At 41.1% G+C, this 18,628-nt stretch overlaps 1 protein-coding gene across 1 annotated transcript in view; it reads left to right on the top strand.

Moving 5' to 3' along the window:
• LOC135217603 (chromosome transmission fidelity protein 18 homolog) overlaps positions 1 to 18,628 on the top strand; it is a 68,862-nt gene that overhangs the window by 23,563 nt on the left and 26,671 nt on the right. The window contains exons 2-3 of the mRNA XM_064253566.1: positions 2,524 to 2,662; positions 16,946 to 17,077. Coding sequence (XP_064109636.1) covers positions 2,524 to 2,662; positions 16,946 to 17,077 — 271 coding nt within the window. The remainder of the gene's footprint in view (positions 1 to 2,523; positions 2,663 to 16,945; positions 17,078 to 18,628) is intronic.

The following is an 18,628-nucleotide window of genomic DNA, read 5'->3' as shown; positions in this document are numbered from 1 at the left end:
AACTAAAACTATGTATTGTATGCAAAACACACACATCATCGTTAGCTTCGCGTGTGTAAACGATCATTCTAAGAAATTCACATAGTAGTATAACTAACACCTGATTGGTTGGTTGGTAGCCATGGTGATCTGTTATCCAATGACTGCCCTCTGCTTCTGTTCTATTTATAGACATATGCCGTGGATGGCTCTAGTTTTGAACGTTACCATGTTCGTGATTTTCTGACTGCTGACGGCAAAAATTACTCAATAATTTTCTTTATATAATTATTTCTTCGTGAAAACAATAATATAGAATGATCATTTTAACTTTAATGTATAGTGGTATGAAAAATACCAGTGTGTCGTAGCGATGCGTCATCAATATAGTGGTATGAAAATACCACATGGTGTTGTAGCGATACGTAATCACGAAGTACAAATCCTTTTCCCGGACCATCCTCAAAATTTTACGACTCTTCAACTTCAAGATCGATATGGTGAAATATATTATATAGTCATACTTATTGTTAAAATTCACAAGTTGAACTGCAAAACATTATTATATTTTGATTGTCATGTACATATATTTTTTGCGTTTTACGGAATGTTTGTTTTGAAAATAATAGCTATTAGTGAACATATGGTATTAATTGTCCCACTATTTTGTTATAGGTGATCTTAGTTATCTCACATTCATTTAACAGTATTATATTAATATTTATTTAAATAAACTGTAATTAATAAATAACAATAATGAAAAACATAAAGGGAAAAATGTTTTTGCTGCAGTAGTGATGTTTGTTTGATTATGCATCTGACCTCACATTTCCGAAATCTGAAAAATTCCAAAAACCGAAACATCGGAATGTGTGTGTACTGCACATTTTTTTAAAACACGCACACAATGTCTACACATTTACTGATACCCGTTGGTGAAAGACTCAAATTACAGTATTTATTCCTGAGAGAGAGAGAGAGAGAGAGAGAGAGAGAGAGAGAGAGAGAGAGAGAGAGAGAGAGAGAGAGAGAGAGAGAATGATTTAGGACTCCAAGGCGTGTTATTTTTACTATTATTTTATTATCTTAGGATTCTTTTTTAATCTTGAGATTTTATATTCAATTCTCGAGATTAGTAAGAAAATTACCGTAACTTGACTAGCAGAGCAGCACACAACTGAATGACTCGGGCCATTAGCATGCTAAACCACCAACCTTATGAACTGACGCTCGGAAAAGAAACTCGCATGATACATGAGATACATGACAAAACCACTGTTTATTGGTGAAAATTTGGGGTCGCATGATATGCGAGATTGCACGTTACTCTAGTATATACGTATATATATATATATAGGTATATATATATAATAGTATATATATATAATATATATATATATATATATTACCAAAGTTATACATACAAACATACACACTGCTATTCGAGGTCTCCTGTATTCGTAGATTTTTCTATGGACCATCTATTCCCATTCATAGAAAATTAACCTGTTTGCGGTATTTTTCACTGAGAAATATTCACAAATTACTGTATTTTCATATAATTTTTTATGGCTAAATGCTCTTATTGTGATAAAACTATTAAAACACCTAGTTATAAGCATTTTTAGATTTTTTAGTGTTTTAACTACCAAAATAGGCAGATCTAAGCATGTTTAGAGGGGTTTTAAGTATTTGCGGATTTTAGTTTTTGGGGGTCTAGTACCCACCCCCCACAAATATAGGGGTCTACTGTGTATACCATATACATCATATGTTAAAAACTTATGCATTGAATTCTATATCTTTTCAATGAATAATTACTTTGTAGGAATATTATGTAAGTTTTAGCATTCATTATAGTGTTATGCTCCATTAAAAATGCTTTCTTTTAAAAATTTTGAGAAAGGCCAGGTTTTCTTTTTCTAGAATTTTTTACTGAAAGGTAGTGACTGTAATTGTCCAGTACATGATGGCTGGTTTGCTTGTCATTTTAAAGAAATCTCAAACACTTAGGCTCTCATGTAGGATAATATTTGGATTGTCTTAGGTTTATAGAGTAAATTAACAATAACACTAATACCAGTTGGGATGGGTGTTTCATAAATGGGTCTCTAGATGTAAGAAGGTATCATCCAAACCTCTGAATTTTCCTATACTTCCTCCATGTGCTTTACTGTGTAGAAACCTTCTCTTGCCTGGAACATTGGTTCCAGTCTTAGATTTTCTCAGGGTTGTGAATTGAGCATAGTAAAAGTGGTTGCTAATTGTTATAGTATGACATTTTTTTATGTTGTTCATATGTTTGTCATTTATGCAGAGTATATGTCATTGATATAAAAAGAGAAGATTAATTGAGATGAGTGAAACTTTAATATAGTGAAAGTAAATAAGATAGTAAAGGTAACTGTGAAAGCTTTTTTATGTTATAATAAACTTCATGAAAGTTTAATAATTATAGGGAATCAGTTACTTTACTCTTAATGTGGAATGTTATGATGGTGTTTTAAAGTATAGCATGAAAGTAATTTGCATTTTCAATTGCAGGAATATGGAAGAGATAGTACGGTTTCCTGATCTTAAACCAGAAAAGCAGTTGACATATGCAACCCGACAACTGATAGCGCGTGAAATTGAACTTGAAAAAGTTCGAAGAGCAGAGCTGTATTTTACAAATCAAAAAACTGTAAGTTTCAAAGTTTTCTTTCTCCATTTGTACAGAAGATGAAGTCTTAAATGTGAATTACAGCTAGATTAAATAATTATCTACCATACTTAGTACAGTGGACCCCCCGTATTTGCGTTCTCCGGATTCACGGAATCACACATTCGTGGATTTCTCTCGGGAACGTTTCCCCGCATTATTTGTGGAAAATTCACACATTCACGGTATTTTTCTATAAGAAATATCCACAAATTATTGTTTTTTTTATCAATTTCATCATAAAATGCACTTTTTTTGATAAAACTTAAAAAAACCAAGTATGAAAATTTTTAGTGGGTTTTTCTTGAGTTTGAACTAACAAAATAGACTGTTTTTAGCATTTTTACAGGGGTTCCAAACATTCGCGGGTTCTAACTATTCACCAGGGGGTCTGGTACGCATCCCCTGTGAATACGGGGGGACCACTGTATCAAACTTTTTGCCATATAAATCAGTCCAGTGAAAATAAAGATAGCATTAACTTGAAACAGAAATATTGCTCACATAATGAAAAAACTAAGGCATGGTTGTCGGCGATTTATGGTGCCATGACAGGTCAAGTTTCGATTATTGGTGCCATAAGGTGCCGATAATAGTGTTATCGCGCCATAACATACCTAACCAGAGGTTTCATAAAGTGGTAATCAGTGCCATTAACTGAAACTCAGTTGCCGAGTTTTGATTAATGGTGGTTTTTCGCTAATCAGCGCCCCACCGATAAGCGGGCACTGCAGTTATTTGTTATTTGGTGGTACTTTTTTTTTTCTCTATCCCAACAAAAAGACAGCCATAAATACACTTGGACATCCCCAGTGGCAGTCTTAAAAACTAAATATATGACATAGGTATTAAGAGAGAGAGAGAGAGAGAGAGAGAGAGAGAGAGAGAGAGAGAGAGAGAGAGAGAGAGAGAGAGAGAGAGAGAGATACTATCTCACTGCGGAATGTTGAGGTGTTAGCCACAGAAGAGTGGATGTTCGCAGTAATCACCAACATGTCATTGCCATAGTAGAGCTAAAATTAAAAGCACCCATCAAAACGTTCAACATAATTCCTATTTTGATGCAGTAAAGGTTCTTGAAGATAAAGATCAAAAAGCATTTTTGCATTTGATTGTTGAAATAGATTTTCAGGTGTGGTAGTTAGTATATCAGAAGAGGAGCTGATAGTAAATGATGACTGGTTTAACTTAGAGAATTTATATTAGTTTGGTGGAAATGTACTGTGATATAGGGTAACAAGTTGGAAACTTTGGATATCGGATGGGACCCAGGATACAATAAAGAAGAGACAAAAAGTGGCAAGTACATGCAGAAAAATTTTAGAGGAGGTGAAGAATACAAAGCAGACCATTCTTAATATTTACGTCTAGATAGTGAAGTTAAATGAAGATCAAGAAGAAATAAGGGAAAATACTTGTAGAGGCCAGCAGGTGATGTTGACTAGGTCATGGTGTGATAGTTGCCCACAGAATTATTAATGAAATATCCATTGATAAAGAATAAAAAGTGAGGATGGGTCAATAGTAACGCCAAAGGAAGAAAGGCAAAGTCAAGTGGAACATTTTTGTGAGGTCATGGATAAGAGATGTGAGGGGGATAATTTGATACACATACAACAATCTGAAGACTTGAATGTTGTTATTAATGACTTCACAGTCTTTGAGGTGGGATCAGTGTTAAAGAAGCCGAGGAGATTGAATACACCATGTTAGTACGTATTTTTTTTATGTGGTGCACTGCCTATTGTAGATTTTCAGATTCAGACCCTAATTTATTGAACTTGATTGTAGCACTTTCATGGACTGTCACATCCTTGAATCTTGTAATCTTTCTTCCCAAGGTGATCCTTCTGGCAAATTCTGCTGTATAAAGAATGTTCACTTTTAGGCTTCATTGTCACATTGGTAACAATTGCTCTATCTTTCTTATTACAAAAGAGCCAATGAATTAGAATTTGTGCTAGGTAGTTGATGGGATGTTTATATTAGAAATAAGGTCTTCAGCATCTTGTTACTATATGTTATGAAAAAAGAATGGATTTTGGTTTGTTCGTGACTGATGGGTCCCTTAAAAGGGCCTTTTCAATAGACTTCTCTGAAACTTTGTTAAACTACATTTATTTCTTCAGAGGAGGATAACAGTGCTGTGGGATGCAATTGTGGAACTGCTAAATGAGATTGAGGTAGAGTTCCACACCCCAGACAGCCATTTCTTAGTACAACAAAGAACTTGCTGTGAAAAATATAATTTTTTTATAAAGCTTTAGAAAATTTAGTGTGTCATTGCCCAGTTTAAGTTAAAATAAAAAGTATATATAGTATTGGTCTTTAAAAAGACCAGCTGAAGTTGCTCAGTCACCTCCCATAACAATTTTGCAGCAAGAAACCTCAACAGTATTTAGAACAAAATTGAATTAGGTTTCAAAGTAGTGGCTGCCATTACAGCAGCAGGAATGATATTGATCATTTTTTTCCAGACAGAGATTTTTCAAGATCTGGGATAAAGGTAACCCTAGGTGCACATTGTAAAAGTTTTGGTTGGCACCATTAGCCTCGTGAGTTCTGGAAAGTTAAGGGCCACGTTAAGTGTCAGTGAATAATATCCAGGAGTAATATTTCATGGCTCCCAGGAAAACTTCAAGAGAATAGGATGAATTAGATCTTATGTTCATTAAAACTGAACTTTTATCTTTCAGTCAAATTAGATCTTATGCTCATAAAAATTGAACTTTTATCTTTCTGTAGGTTACCCACAATAATGTATGGTATAGCTTCATGCATTTATTGTACAGGAGCGTGATGTCAGGTGGGTTGTACCCTTCAGAACTACTTATTCCTGAACTCAGTAAACATTCTTTAAGCAGAACAGCTTCAGTGGTCATTGCTGAGTTTAGAGCATGTTTAAAGTATGTTTCATCCCAAGGATGCTTGTCTTTAGACACTTCCACCTACAACAATGATAACATGATCCCACCTTTGAAGGTAGACATGTATGCCACCAAAGAAAATACTTTATCACTTCTAGACATGAGAGAAGTCATAGTTGATGGCTTCAGCCCAAGCTGTAAATAAAGGAAGGTTATTTTTTCTTTTACAATTTCAACATTCCTCAGAGCCCTACAAGAATTAAAACTAAAGCTTTTCATGCACCTCACTATTTATTCATTTGATACATTGTAGTATATGTATAACTTGCCCATTTCACACATGAAACTTACCGAACAATTACATAGCTATACGCTTCTTACCTTACGGCAGTCGAAATTCCAAATTTCTCGGCGCTAATTGGCGCTGCTGACGTGTAGGTGATACAACCCCGCCCACTTTCGGGGATCCCCGGTACTACTGAGCTTTGCTTGACAATTCGTTTTCTGCCGCCCACGGTGAAACACCTGTGTATTTCGCTGCAGTCAACTGTTCGCCATTTTTGTTTGACACCCGATTTGGTGAAGTACAATTTTCTTGGTTGTTTTTTGTGTTTGACGGCTTAGCTGCTTTCTTTATTCATCTGTTTAGTGTGAGTTATGTCAGATTCAGGTTCATCTGTTAGGTTTTGCAGCGAAGGCTGCAAAACTAGATTAGCCAAGTTATGTTATGACCCACACTCAAAGTGCGTGAAATGTAGGGGGCAAGAGTGTACTAAAGACCGTACATGTAATGAATGTGAAGATCTAGATGATCAAAGATGGAAGAGTTTTTTGTCTCATCTTGATAAGATGGAAAAAGATAGGAAAAGAAAGGCAGCCATTAGGGCTGATAGTAGGGCTAGATTAGAGTCAACTCCTTTGCCGTCAGAGGCAAAGAAGCCCGCTTTGTCTTCTCCTATTTTGTCAAACGTCTCTCCTATTGATAGTCCTCCTACTTCAGTACACCTTACTCCGGCTCAGGTTCCCCATGCTTCTGATTCCGACACCATTGCCCAATTAGAAAATAAGATGGATAGGAAATTTGAGCTGCTTGCTAAATCTGTCATGGATTTAGGTATATCTTTTCGTGAATTTGTGATTAAGTCTGGTGAAGTGAAAAGTGCAAGTGTCGTATCCGAGGAGGTGGCTGTCTGTCCCTCCACGTCTTCTAGACCGAGGTCACTGTCCCGCTCCCCAGCACCTGGGAGAAGACATACCGTGAGTCGAAGGGAGACTGGAGGGGTTTGCCCACGGGCGGCCGTCGACTCAGTCGTGAATTTCGACTCGATTTCTGTAAAGAGACACCACTGGAAAGGTGTAGATGTGTCTGGTGTAGGTTTGTCGTCGGACTCGGAGGTGTGTTCGCCTGATACCAGGCGAAAGAAGTGGAGTGAAGTGTCACGCCCGTTGAAAAGGCGCGCAGTGCCATTGGATAATTCGTCATCACCTGTGAAGAGAGGGAGGGAAAAGAGTCCTCAACCCTCGTGTAGCTTTTGGGAGAACCCTGTTTTACCATCCGCCTAGTAGAGGTTCGGGTGCTGTTCGCAAACGATCTCGCGAGGTATCAGTGTCGGACTCGCATGGTTTTGTCTCGCCGACTGAAACAAGGAAAGTTTCGACTCGTTCCGCGAGCTAACGAGAGAGAGAGTTCGACTCGTAAGTTTTCATCAAGGAAGTTGTCTCCTTCGCCCGCACCATCGGGAGATGATGCGAACAACAAAGAAGAAGCTTTTTTGGAACCGTTGAGACAGCTTCAGGACTTAGTTAAGTCGTTGAAGAAAGTTAAGTCTTATACGGATGAAGAAGCCAAGCAGTCGACAATGTCGGATGGGGAGGATCAGTCGGAACAAGAGTCGAAAGCGGCTTCTGCTTACTCCAACTTAATGAAGTTTTTGCTGGCTTCTTATACGGAATTCGAGCCAGCTCCTGTATCTTCGCCTCCTTCTACCTTTGTTAAGGATAGGAAAGTACTTTCGGCGAGTCTACCTAAACTGGTGCTTTCGCAGTCGGCGAAAAGAGTCTTCAAAGAAGCAGAGAAGTGGCTGAGAAAGAAGAGGGAGTCTGGTAAAGCCGCCTTCGCTGTCCCACCGTCCAAGTTACAGAAGACATATAAATTTTATGCTACCGGAGAATTACCCTCTTTGGGAGTCGCTGCCTCCGCCCAAGGAGATTTCTCAGGTCTGGTGGATGCTAACAGAAGGACAGCGTTTTCGTCGGCGAAAATTTTCTTTTCTTCGCATGATTTCGACCACCTGATTAAGAACCTATTTAAGGTAATAGAAGTTTTCAGCTTCTTAGACTGGACTATTGCTGCATTAGCAAGGAAAATAGAGGATTGTCAGTCTCTGGAAGATAGCTTGGCGACAGACTGGCTTGATGTATTATCGTGTGCCGACAAAGCAGTCAGGGATGGCTCAGGGGAGCTTGCATCTCTTTTTACTCTGGGCGTCCTTAAAAAGAGAGAACTTTGGTGCTCTTTCACCTCCAAGGGAGTAACTTCTAACCAGAAGTCTGCTCTCATGTTTGCGCCTTTATGTAAGTCGCATTTATTCCCTGAACAGGTTATTCAGCAAGTTCTCGCAGATCTAGAGAAAAAGTCTACCAACGACTTATTGACTCGTTCGTCGACACGACGTCCCAAGGAGACACCACCTACAGGAGCTAAAGGGTCACCTCTTCAGAAGCAACCTTTTCGCGGAGGAAAGTCTAGATGGCAACCCAGACCAAGGACTAATTTGCGTCCACAGGCCAGTAAGAAACCACCCTCGAGACAGTCGGACAAGTAGGAATTTTTACCCTCACACACCTGTAGGAGCAAGACTCCGCCTGTTTTGGCGGGAATGGAGTCGAAGAGGGGCGGAACAGTGGGTGATCACAGTATTAAGAGAAGGTTATGTGATCCCGTTTGTGCAAGATCCACCACTGTCGAGTATTCCCATCGCCTTAACAGCATACTCGCAGGGATCAGAAAGAGCTTTGGCTCTTGCCAAGGAAGTAGAAGCCCTGATTACCAAGAAGGCCATAGAAATAGTGGAAGACATCTCACCGGGCTTTTACAACAGGCTGTTCGTTGTCCCCAAGTCATCGGGGGGCTGGAGGCCGGTCCTGGATGTGAGTGCTCTCAATATCTTTGTTCTGAAGACGAAGTTTCGTATGGAAACCAACCGGTTGGTTATGTCAGCTCTTCGACCAGGAGACTGGATGGTATCGCTGGACATGAAAGATGCATATTTCCATGTACCTATTCATCGGAGCTCCAGGAAATATCTACGGTTTGTTTTCGACGGCAGAGTTTATCAGTTCAGAGCGCTCTGTTTCGGACTTACGACAGCCCCACAAGTATTTACTCGAGTCCTGGCCCCGGTAAGTCGATGGTTACATTTGATGGGAATCAATATTGCTTTTTATCTGGATGACTGGCTTCTAAGGTCCGACTCCAGTCTCCAGTGTGTGAGGGATTTAAATCGGACACTAATATTAACACAGCAACTGGGATTAGTAATGAATTTAGAGAAGTCACAGTTAGTACCGAGTCAGAGGATTCCATATTTGGGGATGATTCTGGACTCACAAGTTTTTCGGGTTTTTCTCTCCCCAAGGAGAATAGTCTCCCTCCTTGCGACGGTACGGAAGCTGTTAAACCGCTCGTCCTGCACGGCTCTGGAGTGGATGAGCCTGTTAGGGACTCTCGCTTCGGTGGAGACTTTTGTTACACTTGGTCGTCTTCACATGAGGACGCTACAATTCTACCTAAAGGCCAATTGGGACCGGAAAGTTCAACCGGATTCGACTGTTATTCCGATCTCCGAGGAAATCAAGGAAGATCTTCGTTGGTGGTTGTCGGAGGAAAGAGCTCAGGAGGGTTTGTCCCTCGAAAGAACGAATCCAGAGCTAGAATTTTATGCCGACGCATCGGACTCAGGATGGGGAGCCCTGTTGGGGAAAGAGAAGACATCAGGTATCTGGACGGAACAGGAGAGAGGTCTTCATATCAACATAAAAGAGCTGAAAGCAATTTTTCTTGGGCTTCAAAGTTTCACCCCTCTAGTCGAAGGGAAGAAAGTTGCGGTGTTCTCGGACAACACCACAGCGCTGTCATATATAAGAAAACAGGGAGGGACACATTCGTTCTCCCTGTACAGAATGACGGAGCATCTTCTTCTGTGGGCGAATGCGCACAAAGTGACTCTCTTCCCCAGGTACGTGCAAGGGAAGCTCAACGTTTTAGCAGACGAACTCAGTCGTGCGCATCAGGTTCTTCCGACGGAGTGGACATTGGATATCAGAGTTTGTCAGGATCTATGGCGGTTGTGGGGACAACCAACGATAGACCTCTTTGCAACGTCCAGGAACAACAGGCTTCCTCTATTCTGTTCTCCGGTCCCGACCCGTTAGCCTGGAAAACGGATGCAATGCTTCTCGACTGGTCAGGTCTGAATGTTTACGCATTTCCACCATTTGCGATGATCAGAGAGGTATTAAACAAGTTCCAGTGTCACCAGAACGTTACGATGACTCTAATAGCTCCTTTTTGGCCCAGAAAGGAGTGGTTTCCCGGATCTTCCTGAGGATTGTTAGTAGACTTCCCCAGGCTTCTGCCACAAATTCCATCGCTACTCAAACAGCCCATTTCGACAGAAATCACCAAGGGTTGTCGTATCTCGCTCTGACAGGATTCAGACTGTCCGGGACCTGGTCAGAGCGAAAGGTTTTTCAAGAAGAGCGGCAGAGGCTATTGCTAACTGTAGAAGAGCCTCTTCGGCCAAACTCTATCAGTCAAAATGGGGAGTTTTTAGAAATTGGTGCAGAGAAAGTCACACAACTTCTTCTAAAACCTCTATACAAGAGATAGCAAACTTCCTAATATATCTGAGAGACGTTAGGAAGTTTATCGACTTCGACAATAAAAGGATACAGATCTATGTTGGCATCAGTTTTTAAACATAGAAACTTAAATATATCTAATAACTCGGACATCAGCGACTTGATTAAATCTTTGAGTCCACTAGGACAAGGAGACCAGGTTTAGTGGACTGGAATTAGACGTGGTATTGTCCTGGCTCTCTAAAGCAAATTTTGAACCTCTTAATTCGGCTTCTTTGAAGGATCTTACTAAGAAGACGTTATTCTTAGTCGCCTTAGCTTCAGCTGGTAGAATCAGCGAGATGCAAGCAATGAGTAAAGAGATCCACCACTGTCGAGTATTCCCATCTCCTTAACAGCATACTCGCAGGGATCAGAAAGAGCTTTGGCTCTTGCCAAGGAAGTAGAAGCCCTGATTACAAGAAGGCCATAGAAATAGTGGAAGACATCTCACCGGGCTTTTACAACAGGGCTGTTGTTGTCCCAAGTCATCGGGGGGCTGGAGGCCGGGTCCTGGATAGGTGAGTGCTCTCAATATCTTTGTTCTGAAGACGAAGTTTCGTATGGAAACCAACCGGTCGGTTATGTCAGCTCTTCGACAGGAGACTGATGGTATCGCTGGACATGAAAGATGCATATTTTCCATGTACCTATTCATCGGAGCTCCAGGAAATATCTACGGTTTGTTTTCGACGGCAGAGTTTATCAGTTCAGAGCGCTCTGTTTCGGACTTACGACAGCCCCACAAGTATTTACTCGAGTCCTGGCCCCGGTAAGTCGATGGTTACATTTGATGGGAATCAATATTGCTTTTTATCTGGACGACTGGCTTCTAAGGTCCGACTCCAGTCTCCAGTGTGTGAGGGATTTAAATCGGACACTAATATTAACACAGCAACCTTGGATTAGTAATGAATTTAGAGAAGTCACAGTTAGTACCGAGTCAGAGGATTCCATATTTGGGGATGATTCTGGACTCACAAGTTTTTCGGGTTTTTCTCTCCCCAAGGAGAATAGTCTCCCTCCTTGCGACGGTACGGAAGCTGTTAAACCGCTCGTCCTGCACGGTTATGGAGTGGATGAGCCTGTTAGGGACTCTCGCTTCGGTGGAGACTTTTGTTACACTTGGTCGTCTTCACATGAGGACGCTACAATTCTACCTAAAGGCAAATTGGGACCGGAAAGTTCAACCGGATTCGACTGTTATTCCGATCTCCGAGGAAATCAAGGAATCTTCGTTGGTGGTTGTCGGAGGAAAGAGCTCAGGAGGGTTTGTCCCTCGAAAGAACGAATCCAGAGCTAGAATTTTATGCCGACGCATCGGACTCAGGATGGGGAGCCCTGTTGGGGAAAGAGAAAGACATCAGGTATAGGACGGAACAGGAGAGAGGTCTTCATATCAACATAAAGAGCTGAAAGCAATTTTTCTTGGGCTTCAAAGTTTCACCCCTCTAGTCGAAGGGAAGAAAGTTGCGGTGTTCTCGGACAACACCACAGCGCTGTCATATATAAGAAAACAGGGAGGGACACATTCGTTCTCCCTGTACAGAATGTCGGAGCATCTTCTTCTGTGGGCGAATGCACACAAAGTGACTCTCTTCCCCAGGTACGTGCAAGGGAAGCTCAACGTTTTAGCAGACGAACTCAGTCGTGCGCATCAGGTTCTTCCGACGGAGTGGACATTGGATATCAGAGTTTGTCAGGATCTATGGCGGTTGTGGGGACAACCAACGATAGACCTCTTTGCAACGTCCAGGAACAACAGGCTTCCTCTATTCTGTTCTCCGGTCCCGGACGCCGTTAGCCTGGAAAACGGATGCAATGCTTCTCGACTGGTCAGGTCTGAATGTTTACGCATTTCCACCATTTGCGATGATCAGAGAGGTATTAAACAAGTTCCAGTGTCACCAGAACGTTACGATGACTCTAATAGCTCCTTTTTGGCCCAGAAAGAGTGGTTCCCGGATCTCCTGAGGATGTTAGTAGACTTCCCCAGGCTTCTGCCACAAATTCCATCGCTACTCAAACAGCCCCATTTCGACAGAAATCACCAAGGGTTGTCGTATCTCGCTCTGACAGGATTCAGACTGTCCGGGACCTGGTCAGAGCGAAAGGTTTTTCAAGAAGAGCGGCAGAGGCTATTGCTAACTGTAGAAGAGCCTCTTCGGCCAAACTCTATCAGTCAAAATGGGGAGTTTTTAGAAATTGGTGCAGAGAAAGTCACACAACTTCTTCTAAAACCTCTATACAAGAGATAGCAAACTTCCTAATATATCTGAGAGACGTTAGGAAGTTATCGACTTCGACAATAAAAGGATACAGATCTATGTTGGCATCAGTTTTTAAACATAGAAACTTAAATATATCTAATAACTCGGACATCAGCGACTTGATTAAATCTTTTGAGTCCACTAGGACAAGGAGACCAGGTTTAGTGGACTGGAATTAGACGTGGTATTGTCCTGGCTCTCTAAAGCGAATTTTGAACCTCTTAATTCGGCTTCTTTGAAGGATCTTACTAAGAAGACGTTATTCTTAGTCGCCTTAGCTTCAGCTGGTAGAATCAGCGAGATGCAAGCAATGAGTAAAGAGATCCACCACTGTCGAGTATTCCCATCGCCTTAACAGCATACTCGCAGGGATCAGAAAGAGCTTTGGCTCTTGCCTAGGAAGTAGAAGCCCTGATTACCAAGAAGGCCAGAGAAATAGTGGGAAGACAAAGTCTCACCGGGCTTTTACAACAGGCTGTTCGTTGTCCCCAAGTCATCGGGGGGCTGGAGGCCGGTCCTGGATGTGAGTGCTCTCAATATCTTTGTTTCTGAAGACGAAGTTTCGTATGGAAACCAACCGGTCGTTATGTCAGCTCTTCGACCAGGAGACTGGATGGTATCGCTGGACATGAAAGATGCATATTTCCATGTACCTATTCATCGGAGCTCCAGGAAATATCTACGGTTTGTTTTCGACGGCAGAGTTTATCAGTTCAGAGCGCTCTGTTTCGGACTTACGACAGCCCACAAGTATTTACTCGAGTCCTGGCCCCGGTAAGTCGATGGTTACATTTGATGGGAATCAATATTGCTTTTTCTTTTTTATCTGGATGACTGGCTTCTAAGGTCCGACTCCAGTCTCCAGTGTGTGAGGGATTTAAATCGGACACTAATATTAACACAGCAACTGGGATTAGTAATGAATTTAGAGAAGTCACAGTTAGTACCGAGTCAGAGGATTCCATATTTGGGGATGATTCTGGACTCACAAGTTTTTTCAGGTTTTTCTCTCCCCAAGGAGAATAGTCTCCCTCCTTGCGACGGTACGGAAGCTGTTAAACCGCTTGTCCTGCACGGTTCTGGAGTGGATGAGCCTGTTAGGGACTCTCGCTTCGGTGGAGACTTTTGTTACACTTGGTCGTCTTCACATGAGGACGCTACAATTCTACCTAAAGGCCAATTGGGACCGGAAAGTTCAACCGGATTCGACTGTTATTCCGATCTCCGAGGAAATCAAGGAAGATCTTCGTTGGTGGTTGTCGGAGGAAAGAGCTCAGGAGGGTTTGTCCCTCGAAAGAACGAATCCAGAGCTAGAATTTTATGCCGACGCATCGGACTCAGGATGGGGAGCCCTGTTGGGGAAAGAGAAGACATCAGGTATCTGGACGGAACAGGAGAGAGGTCTTCATATCAACATAAAAGAGCTGAAAGCAATTTTTCTTGGGCTTCAAAGTTTCACCCCTCTAGTCGAAGGGAAGAAAGTTGCGGTGTTCTCGGACAACACCACAGCGCTGTCATATATAAGAAAACAGGGAGGGACACATTCGTTCTCCCTGTACAGAATGACGGAGCATCTTCTTCTGTGGGCGAATGCGCACAAAGTGACTCTCTTCCCCAGGTACGTGCAAGGGAAGCTCAACGTTTTAGCAGACGAACTCAGTCGTGCGCATCAGGTTCTTCCGACGGAGTGGACATTGGATATCAGAGTTTGTCAGGATCTATGGCGGTTGTGGGGACAACCAACGATAGACCTCTTTGCAACGTCCAGGAACAACAGGCTTCCTCTATTCTGTTCTCCGGTCCCGGACCCGTTAGCCTGGAAAACGGATGCAATGCTTCTCGACTGGTCAGGTCTGAATGTTTACGCATTTCCACCATTTGCGATGATCAGAGAGGTATTAAACAAGTTCCAGAGTCACCAGAACGTTACGATGACTCTAATAGCTCCTTTTTGGCCCAGAAAGGAGTGGTTCCCGGATCTCCTGAGGATGTTAGTAGACTTCCCCAGGCTTCTGCCACAAATTCCATCGCTACTCAAACAGCCCCATTTCGACAGAAATCACCAAGGGTTGTCGTATCTCGCTCTGACAGGATTCAGACTGTCCGGGACCTGGTCAGAGCGAAAGGTTTTTCAAGAAGAGCGGCAGAGGCTATTGCTAACTGTAGAAGAGCCTCTTCGGCCAAACTCTATCAGTCAAAATGGGGAGTTTTTAGAAATTGGTGCAGAGAAAGTCACACAACTTCTTCTAAAACCTCTATACAAGAGATAGCAAACTTCCTAATATATCTGAGAGACGTTAGGAAGTTATCGACTTCGACAATAAAAGGATACAGATCTATGTTGGCATCAGTTTTTAAACATAGAAACTTAAATATATCTAATTAACTCGGACATCAGCGACTTGATTAAATCTTTTGAGTCCACTAGGACAAGGAGACCAGGTTTAGTGGACTGGAATTAGACGTGGTATTGTCCTGGCTCTCTAAAGCGAATTTTGAACGTCTTAATTCGGCTTCTTTGAAGGATCTTACTAAGAAGACGTTATTCTTAGTCGCCTTAGCTTCAGCTGGTAGAATCAGCGAGTCGAAGCAATGTGTAAAGAGATAGGATTTACACAAGACAGAGCTGTGTGTGCCTATACTCAGGATTTTTTAGCGAAGAATGAAGATCCTTCGAGACCATGGCCTCGTTTCTTCTCCATTCGAAGCTTGTCAGGATTAGTAGGAGAAGAGGACGAAGAACGTTCTTTGTGTCCGGTGAGAGCATTGAAATTTTATATTCATAAAACAAAGGCTTTGAGAGGAAGTTCGAACCGATTGTGGTGTTCGGTTAAAGATCCGAGCCGTCCTATGTCTAAGAACGCAATTTCGTTCTTTTTAAGGAGCCTGATTCAGGAAGCACACACGTCAGTAAGAGATCAGACTCTACAGGTGTGTAAAGTTAAAGCCCACGAGGTTAGGGCAGTAGCGACTTCCATGGCTTTTAGACATAATACGTCGCTAGCATCTATTTTGCAAGCTACGTTCTGGAGGTCGAGATCGGTTTTTGCTCTCCATTACCTGAAGGATGTGGAAGCAACGTTTGATAATTGTTGTCGTTTAGGACCTTTGTCGGTGATGGGCATGGTGTTGGGAAAGGAAGCATAGGGGGATTTGGTCCAATTCCCCTTCCTTTTGACTATCTCTTCGTCTTGATTAGAAGGTGGTCGAGTTTTGGGGAAGCCTGGGGGTACATGGTACCAGGAGTACCCGCCAGTTTTTATGGTAGGGTTTGGTTTATTATTTTTTATGGTTATGTGTAGGTGATGGTCTTTGATTGTTATTTTAATCTGGTCACAGCCCAGGGCAAGGGCGCATATTATTTCATTCTGATCAACCATCGGTGAACCTCCATGGTTGCAGAATACCCACTAGTAGTAGGAACGATCCTGGCCACTACTGCCACGTTCCCTACAAGTGATGAGAGCGTCGACCAGAGGCAGTATTCTCCTGCAGCTGCTCTCTCACGAGGTAAGGTACTACAACATTCTTGCAATGTGAGTTTTTTTCTTATTTGCACTTAAAGTCCATATACCCACCAGCCGGGTAATGTGGATTCAGCTATGTAATTGTTCGGTAAGTTTCATGTGTGAAAATGGTATTTTTATTATAAAATAAGGTTTCACACATACTTACCGAACAATTACATAGCTATACGCTTCTTACCTTACGGCAGTCGAAATTCCAAATTTCTCGGCGCTAATTGGCGCTGCTGACGTGTAGGTGATACAACCCCACCCACTTTCGGGGATCTCCGGTACTACTGAGCTTTGCTTGACAATTCGTTTAGCCGCCCCGTCCATCTGTGGGGAGGAGGGAGGGCTTTAATCATGTAATTGTTCGGTAAGTATGTGTGAAACCTTATTTTATAATAAAAATACCATTTTTGTATATTAATGTTTTTCGTTTGTATGAAAATTGATTAAACTCCGCAGTAGTAGAACTCGTCTTCATGTGTATCATTTTGTCTTGAAAGGTTTTGCTTATCTAGTTCATTGAGAGAAGTTTGTTCCTTAGTTTCAAAACTTGTGAAAGGTTAAACTCTCCTCTTAAATGTTTATATGTGTAATGATAATATGTTTTGTACTCTGAAAATTAAGAGTACGTATTTTTCTAGTAGTAGTAGTAGTTCAAAAGGGCCTGCTGATGTATTTTTAATTGTATTTATAATTGCTTTTATCTTGCAGAAAGAAGCAGAGAAAATGAAGGCATATGCAGATGAGAAAAAGAAATCATCTTCAGATCCTGTACCAGTTGTAGTTCCCAATCATCTGCAGAAACTCAAAGCCAAACCTTTGCCAGAGGGTTCAGATGGAAAGGTCAGTGTAGTACTTTTTATTTTCCATTTGGTTATATTGCATTTGTTTGAGATATTGATGAACTTCATGTGCTTTGTATAATTCTTGCATGAATAATGTGTGTGTGTCCATCTGAATTACAAATCTCATTCTACCAAAGCCCTGATACATCTTTGAGTAGCCGTATGAACTTTGTACTTATTCATGGTTTGAAATGAGTTAAGTGGAATATTTTTGTACTTATTCATGGTTTGAAATGAGTTAAGTGGAATATTTTCTGTGATCTTCATTTATACTTATATATGTGGTGGAAAAAAAAATTCAAAATATTGGCCAGGCGTGAGCAAGCTTTATTACCATGCATATACAAATTGGCCAAACCAGTCAAATGGTTTTGGGAAACATTTGATCATTTGGTGTCTCTTTAAGGGGGCTGGCCAGGTAATGCTGTTTTTTAAGGACAGGACTTTGACATTCATGCCACTTAATAAGGTGACTTGAGACATCTCTAAACCGCATATGATTTTTACCTCTGACCTTCGGTCTTGTGATGCCAGTGCGATTTATCCTGAAAATAACCATTTTTCAAATTCTATCTCCTCCCTTGAAACAAAGAAAAAAAGACATTAAAGCAAGCGAATGTCAGAGGTGAAACTTGAACATGTACTCTCTCTCGTGTTTCTTCTTCAGTGCTGTTTCTGCTTGCACTGAAGAGTGTAAACTCATAACTTCCCATCTTGTGACTCATGGAATCTCTACAGATGCCATTGCTCACAATTTGTTTGCTAATAATAATAAAAATTTACGATAACGGAAGAAATACTGCATTATCTTGTACAGATCAATGTTTTTGGCTTATTGAGTTAATTTTACTAATTACCCTGTAACTATGAAAGTAAGAGAAATTTTGATTAAATGTTTTGTATATGCATTCTCCATTGCGTTTTCGCCCTAAACAACCATATATTGGCTTACTGGCCGGTCCCCTTAAGTGTAATTGTAGTTGCTGTATACATGCACACAATTTAGAGATGCTGTTTTTAGCATCATCAAAAGGGGTAACCAATCATTTTTATATATTTTTATTAGATAAATCAGCCTTTTGTCTTTTCAGATTTTTCTAATACAGGACAGTGCCCATCTCATGATAATTTTCTACTAAAACATAATAGAAGCATATAATATTAAAGATATATGTATTCTTTTACTTATTTTAATACTTTATGAATGACATCAGGAACTACAGAGAAAATTTAAAGTAGTTTTATGTACAAATGAGTTATTACATTAAGCAGAGAGAATCTTTTTTCCATTTTTAGCTGAACTAGAGAAAGAAGGTTATGGGCTGTTGTTTATTTTTCCTCAGTGAGACTGCTGCTGCACAAGTGAGGAAAGATAATTAATGCCAGGTATATATTTCGTAACCTTCAGAGAGATGCATGTACTTTTAGTTTAATTCCTAATGCTACTCATAATACAAAATTTTATCAAAGAGAATAATGATTCATAAAATTTAGAAAAGTTAAGCTTGACTTGATTGCCCAAGTGTGCGAAGGTACTAGGGCCAGGAAC

Source organism: Macrobrachium nipponense, chromosome 7, assembly GCF_015104395.2.
Source record: "Macrobrachium nipponense isolate FS-2020 chromosome 7, ASM1510439v2, whole genome shotgun sequence".
In the NCBI taxonomy this organism is placed as follows: domain Eukaryota; kingdom Metazoa; phylum Arthropoda; class Malacostraca; order Decapoda; family Palaemonidae; genus Macrobrachium; species Macrobrachium nipponense.
This window is presented reverse-complemented; position numbering and strand designations above follow the sequence as displayed.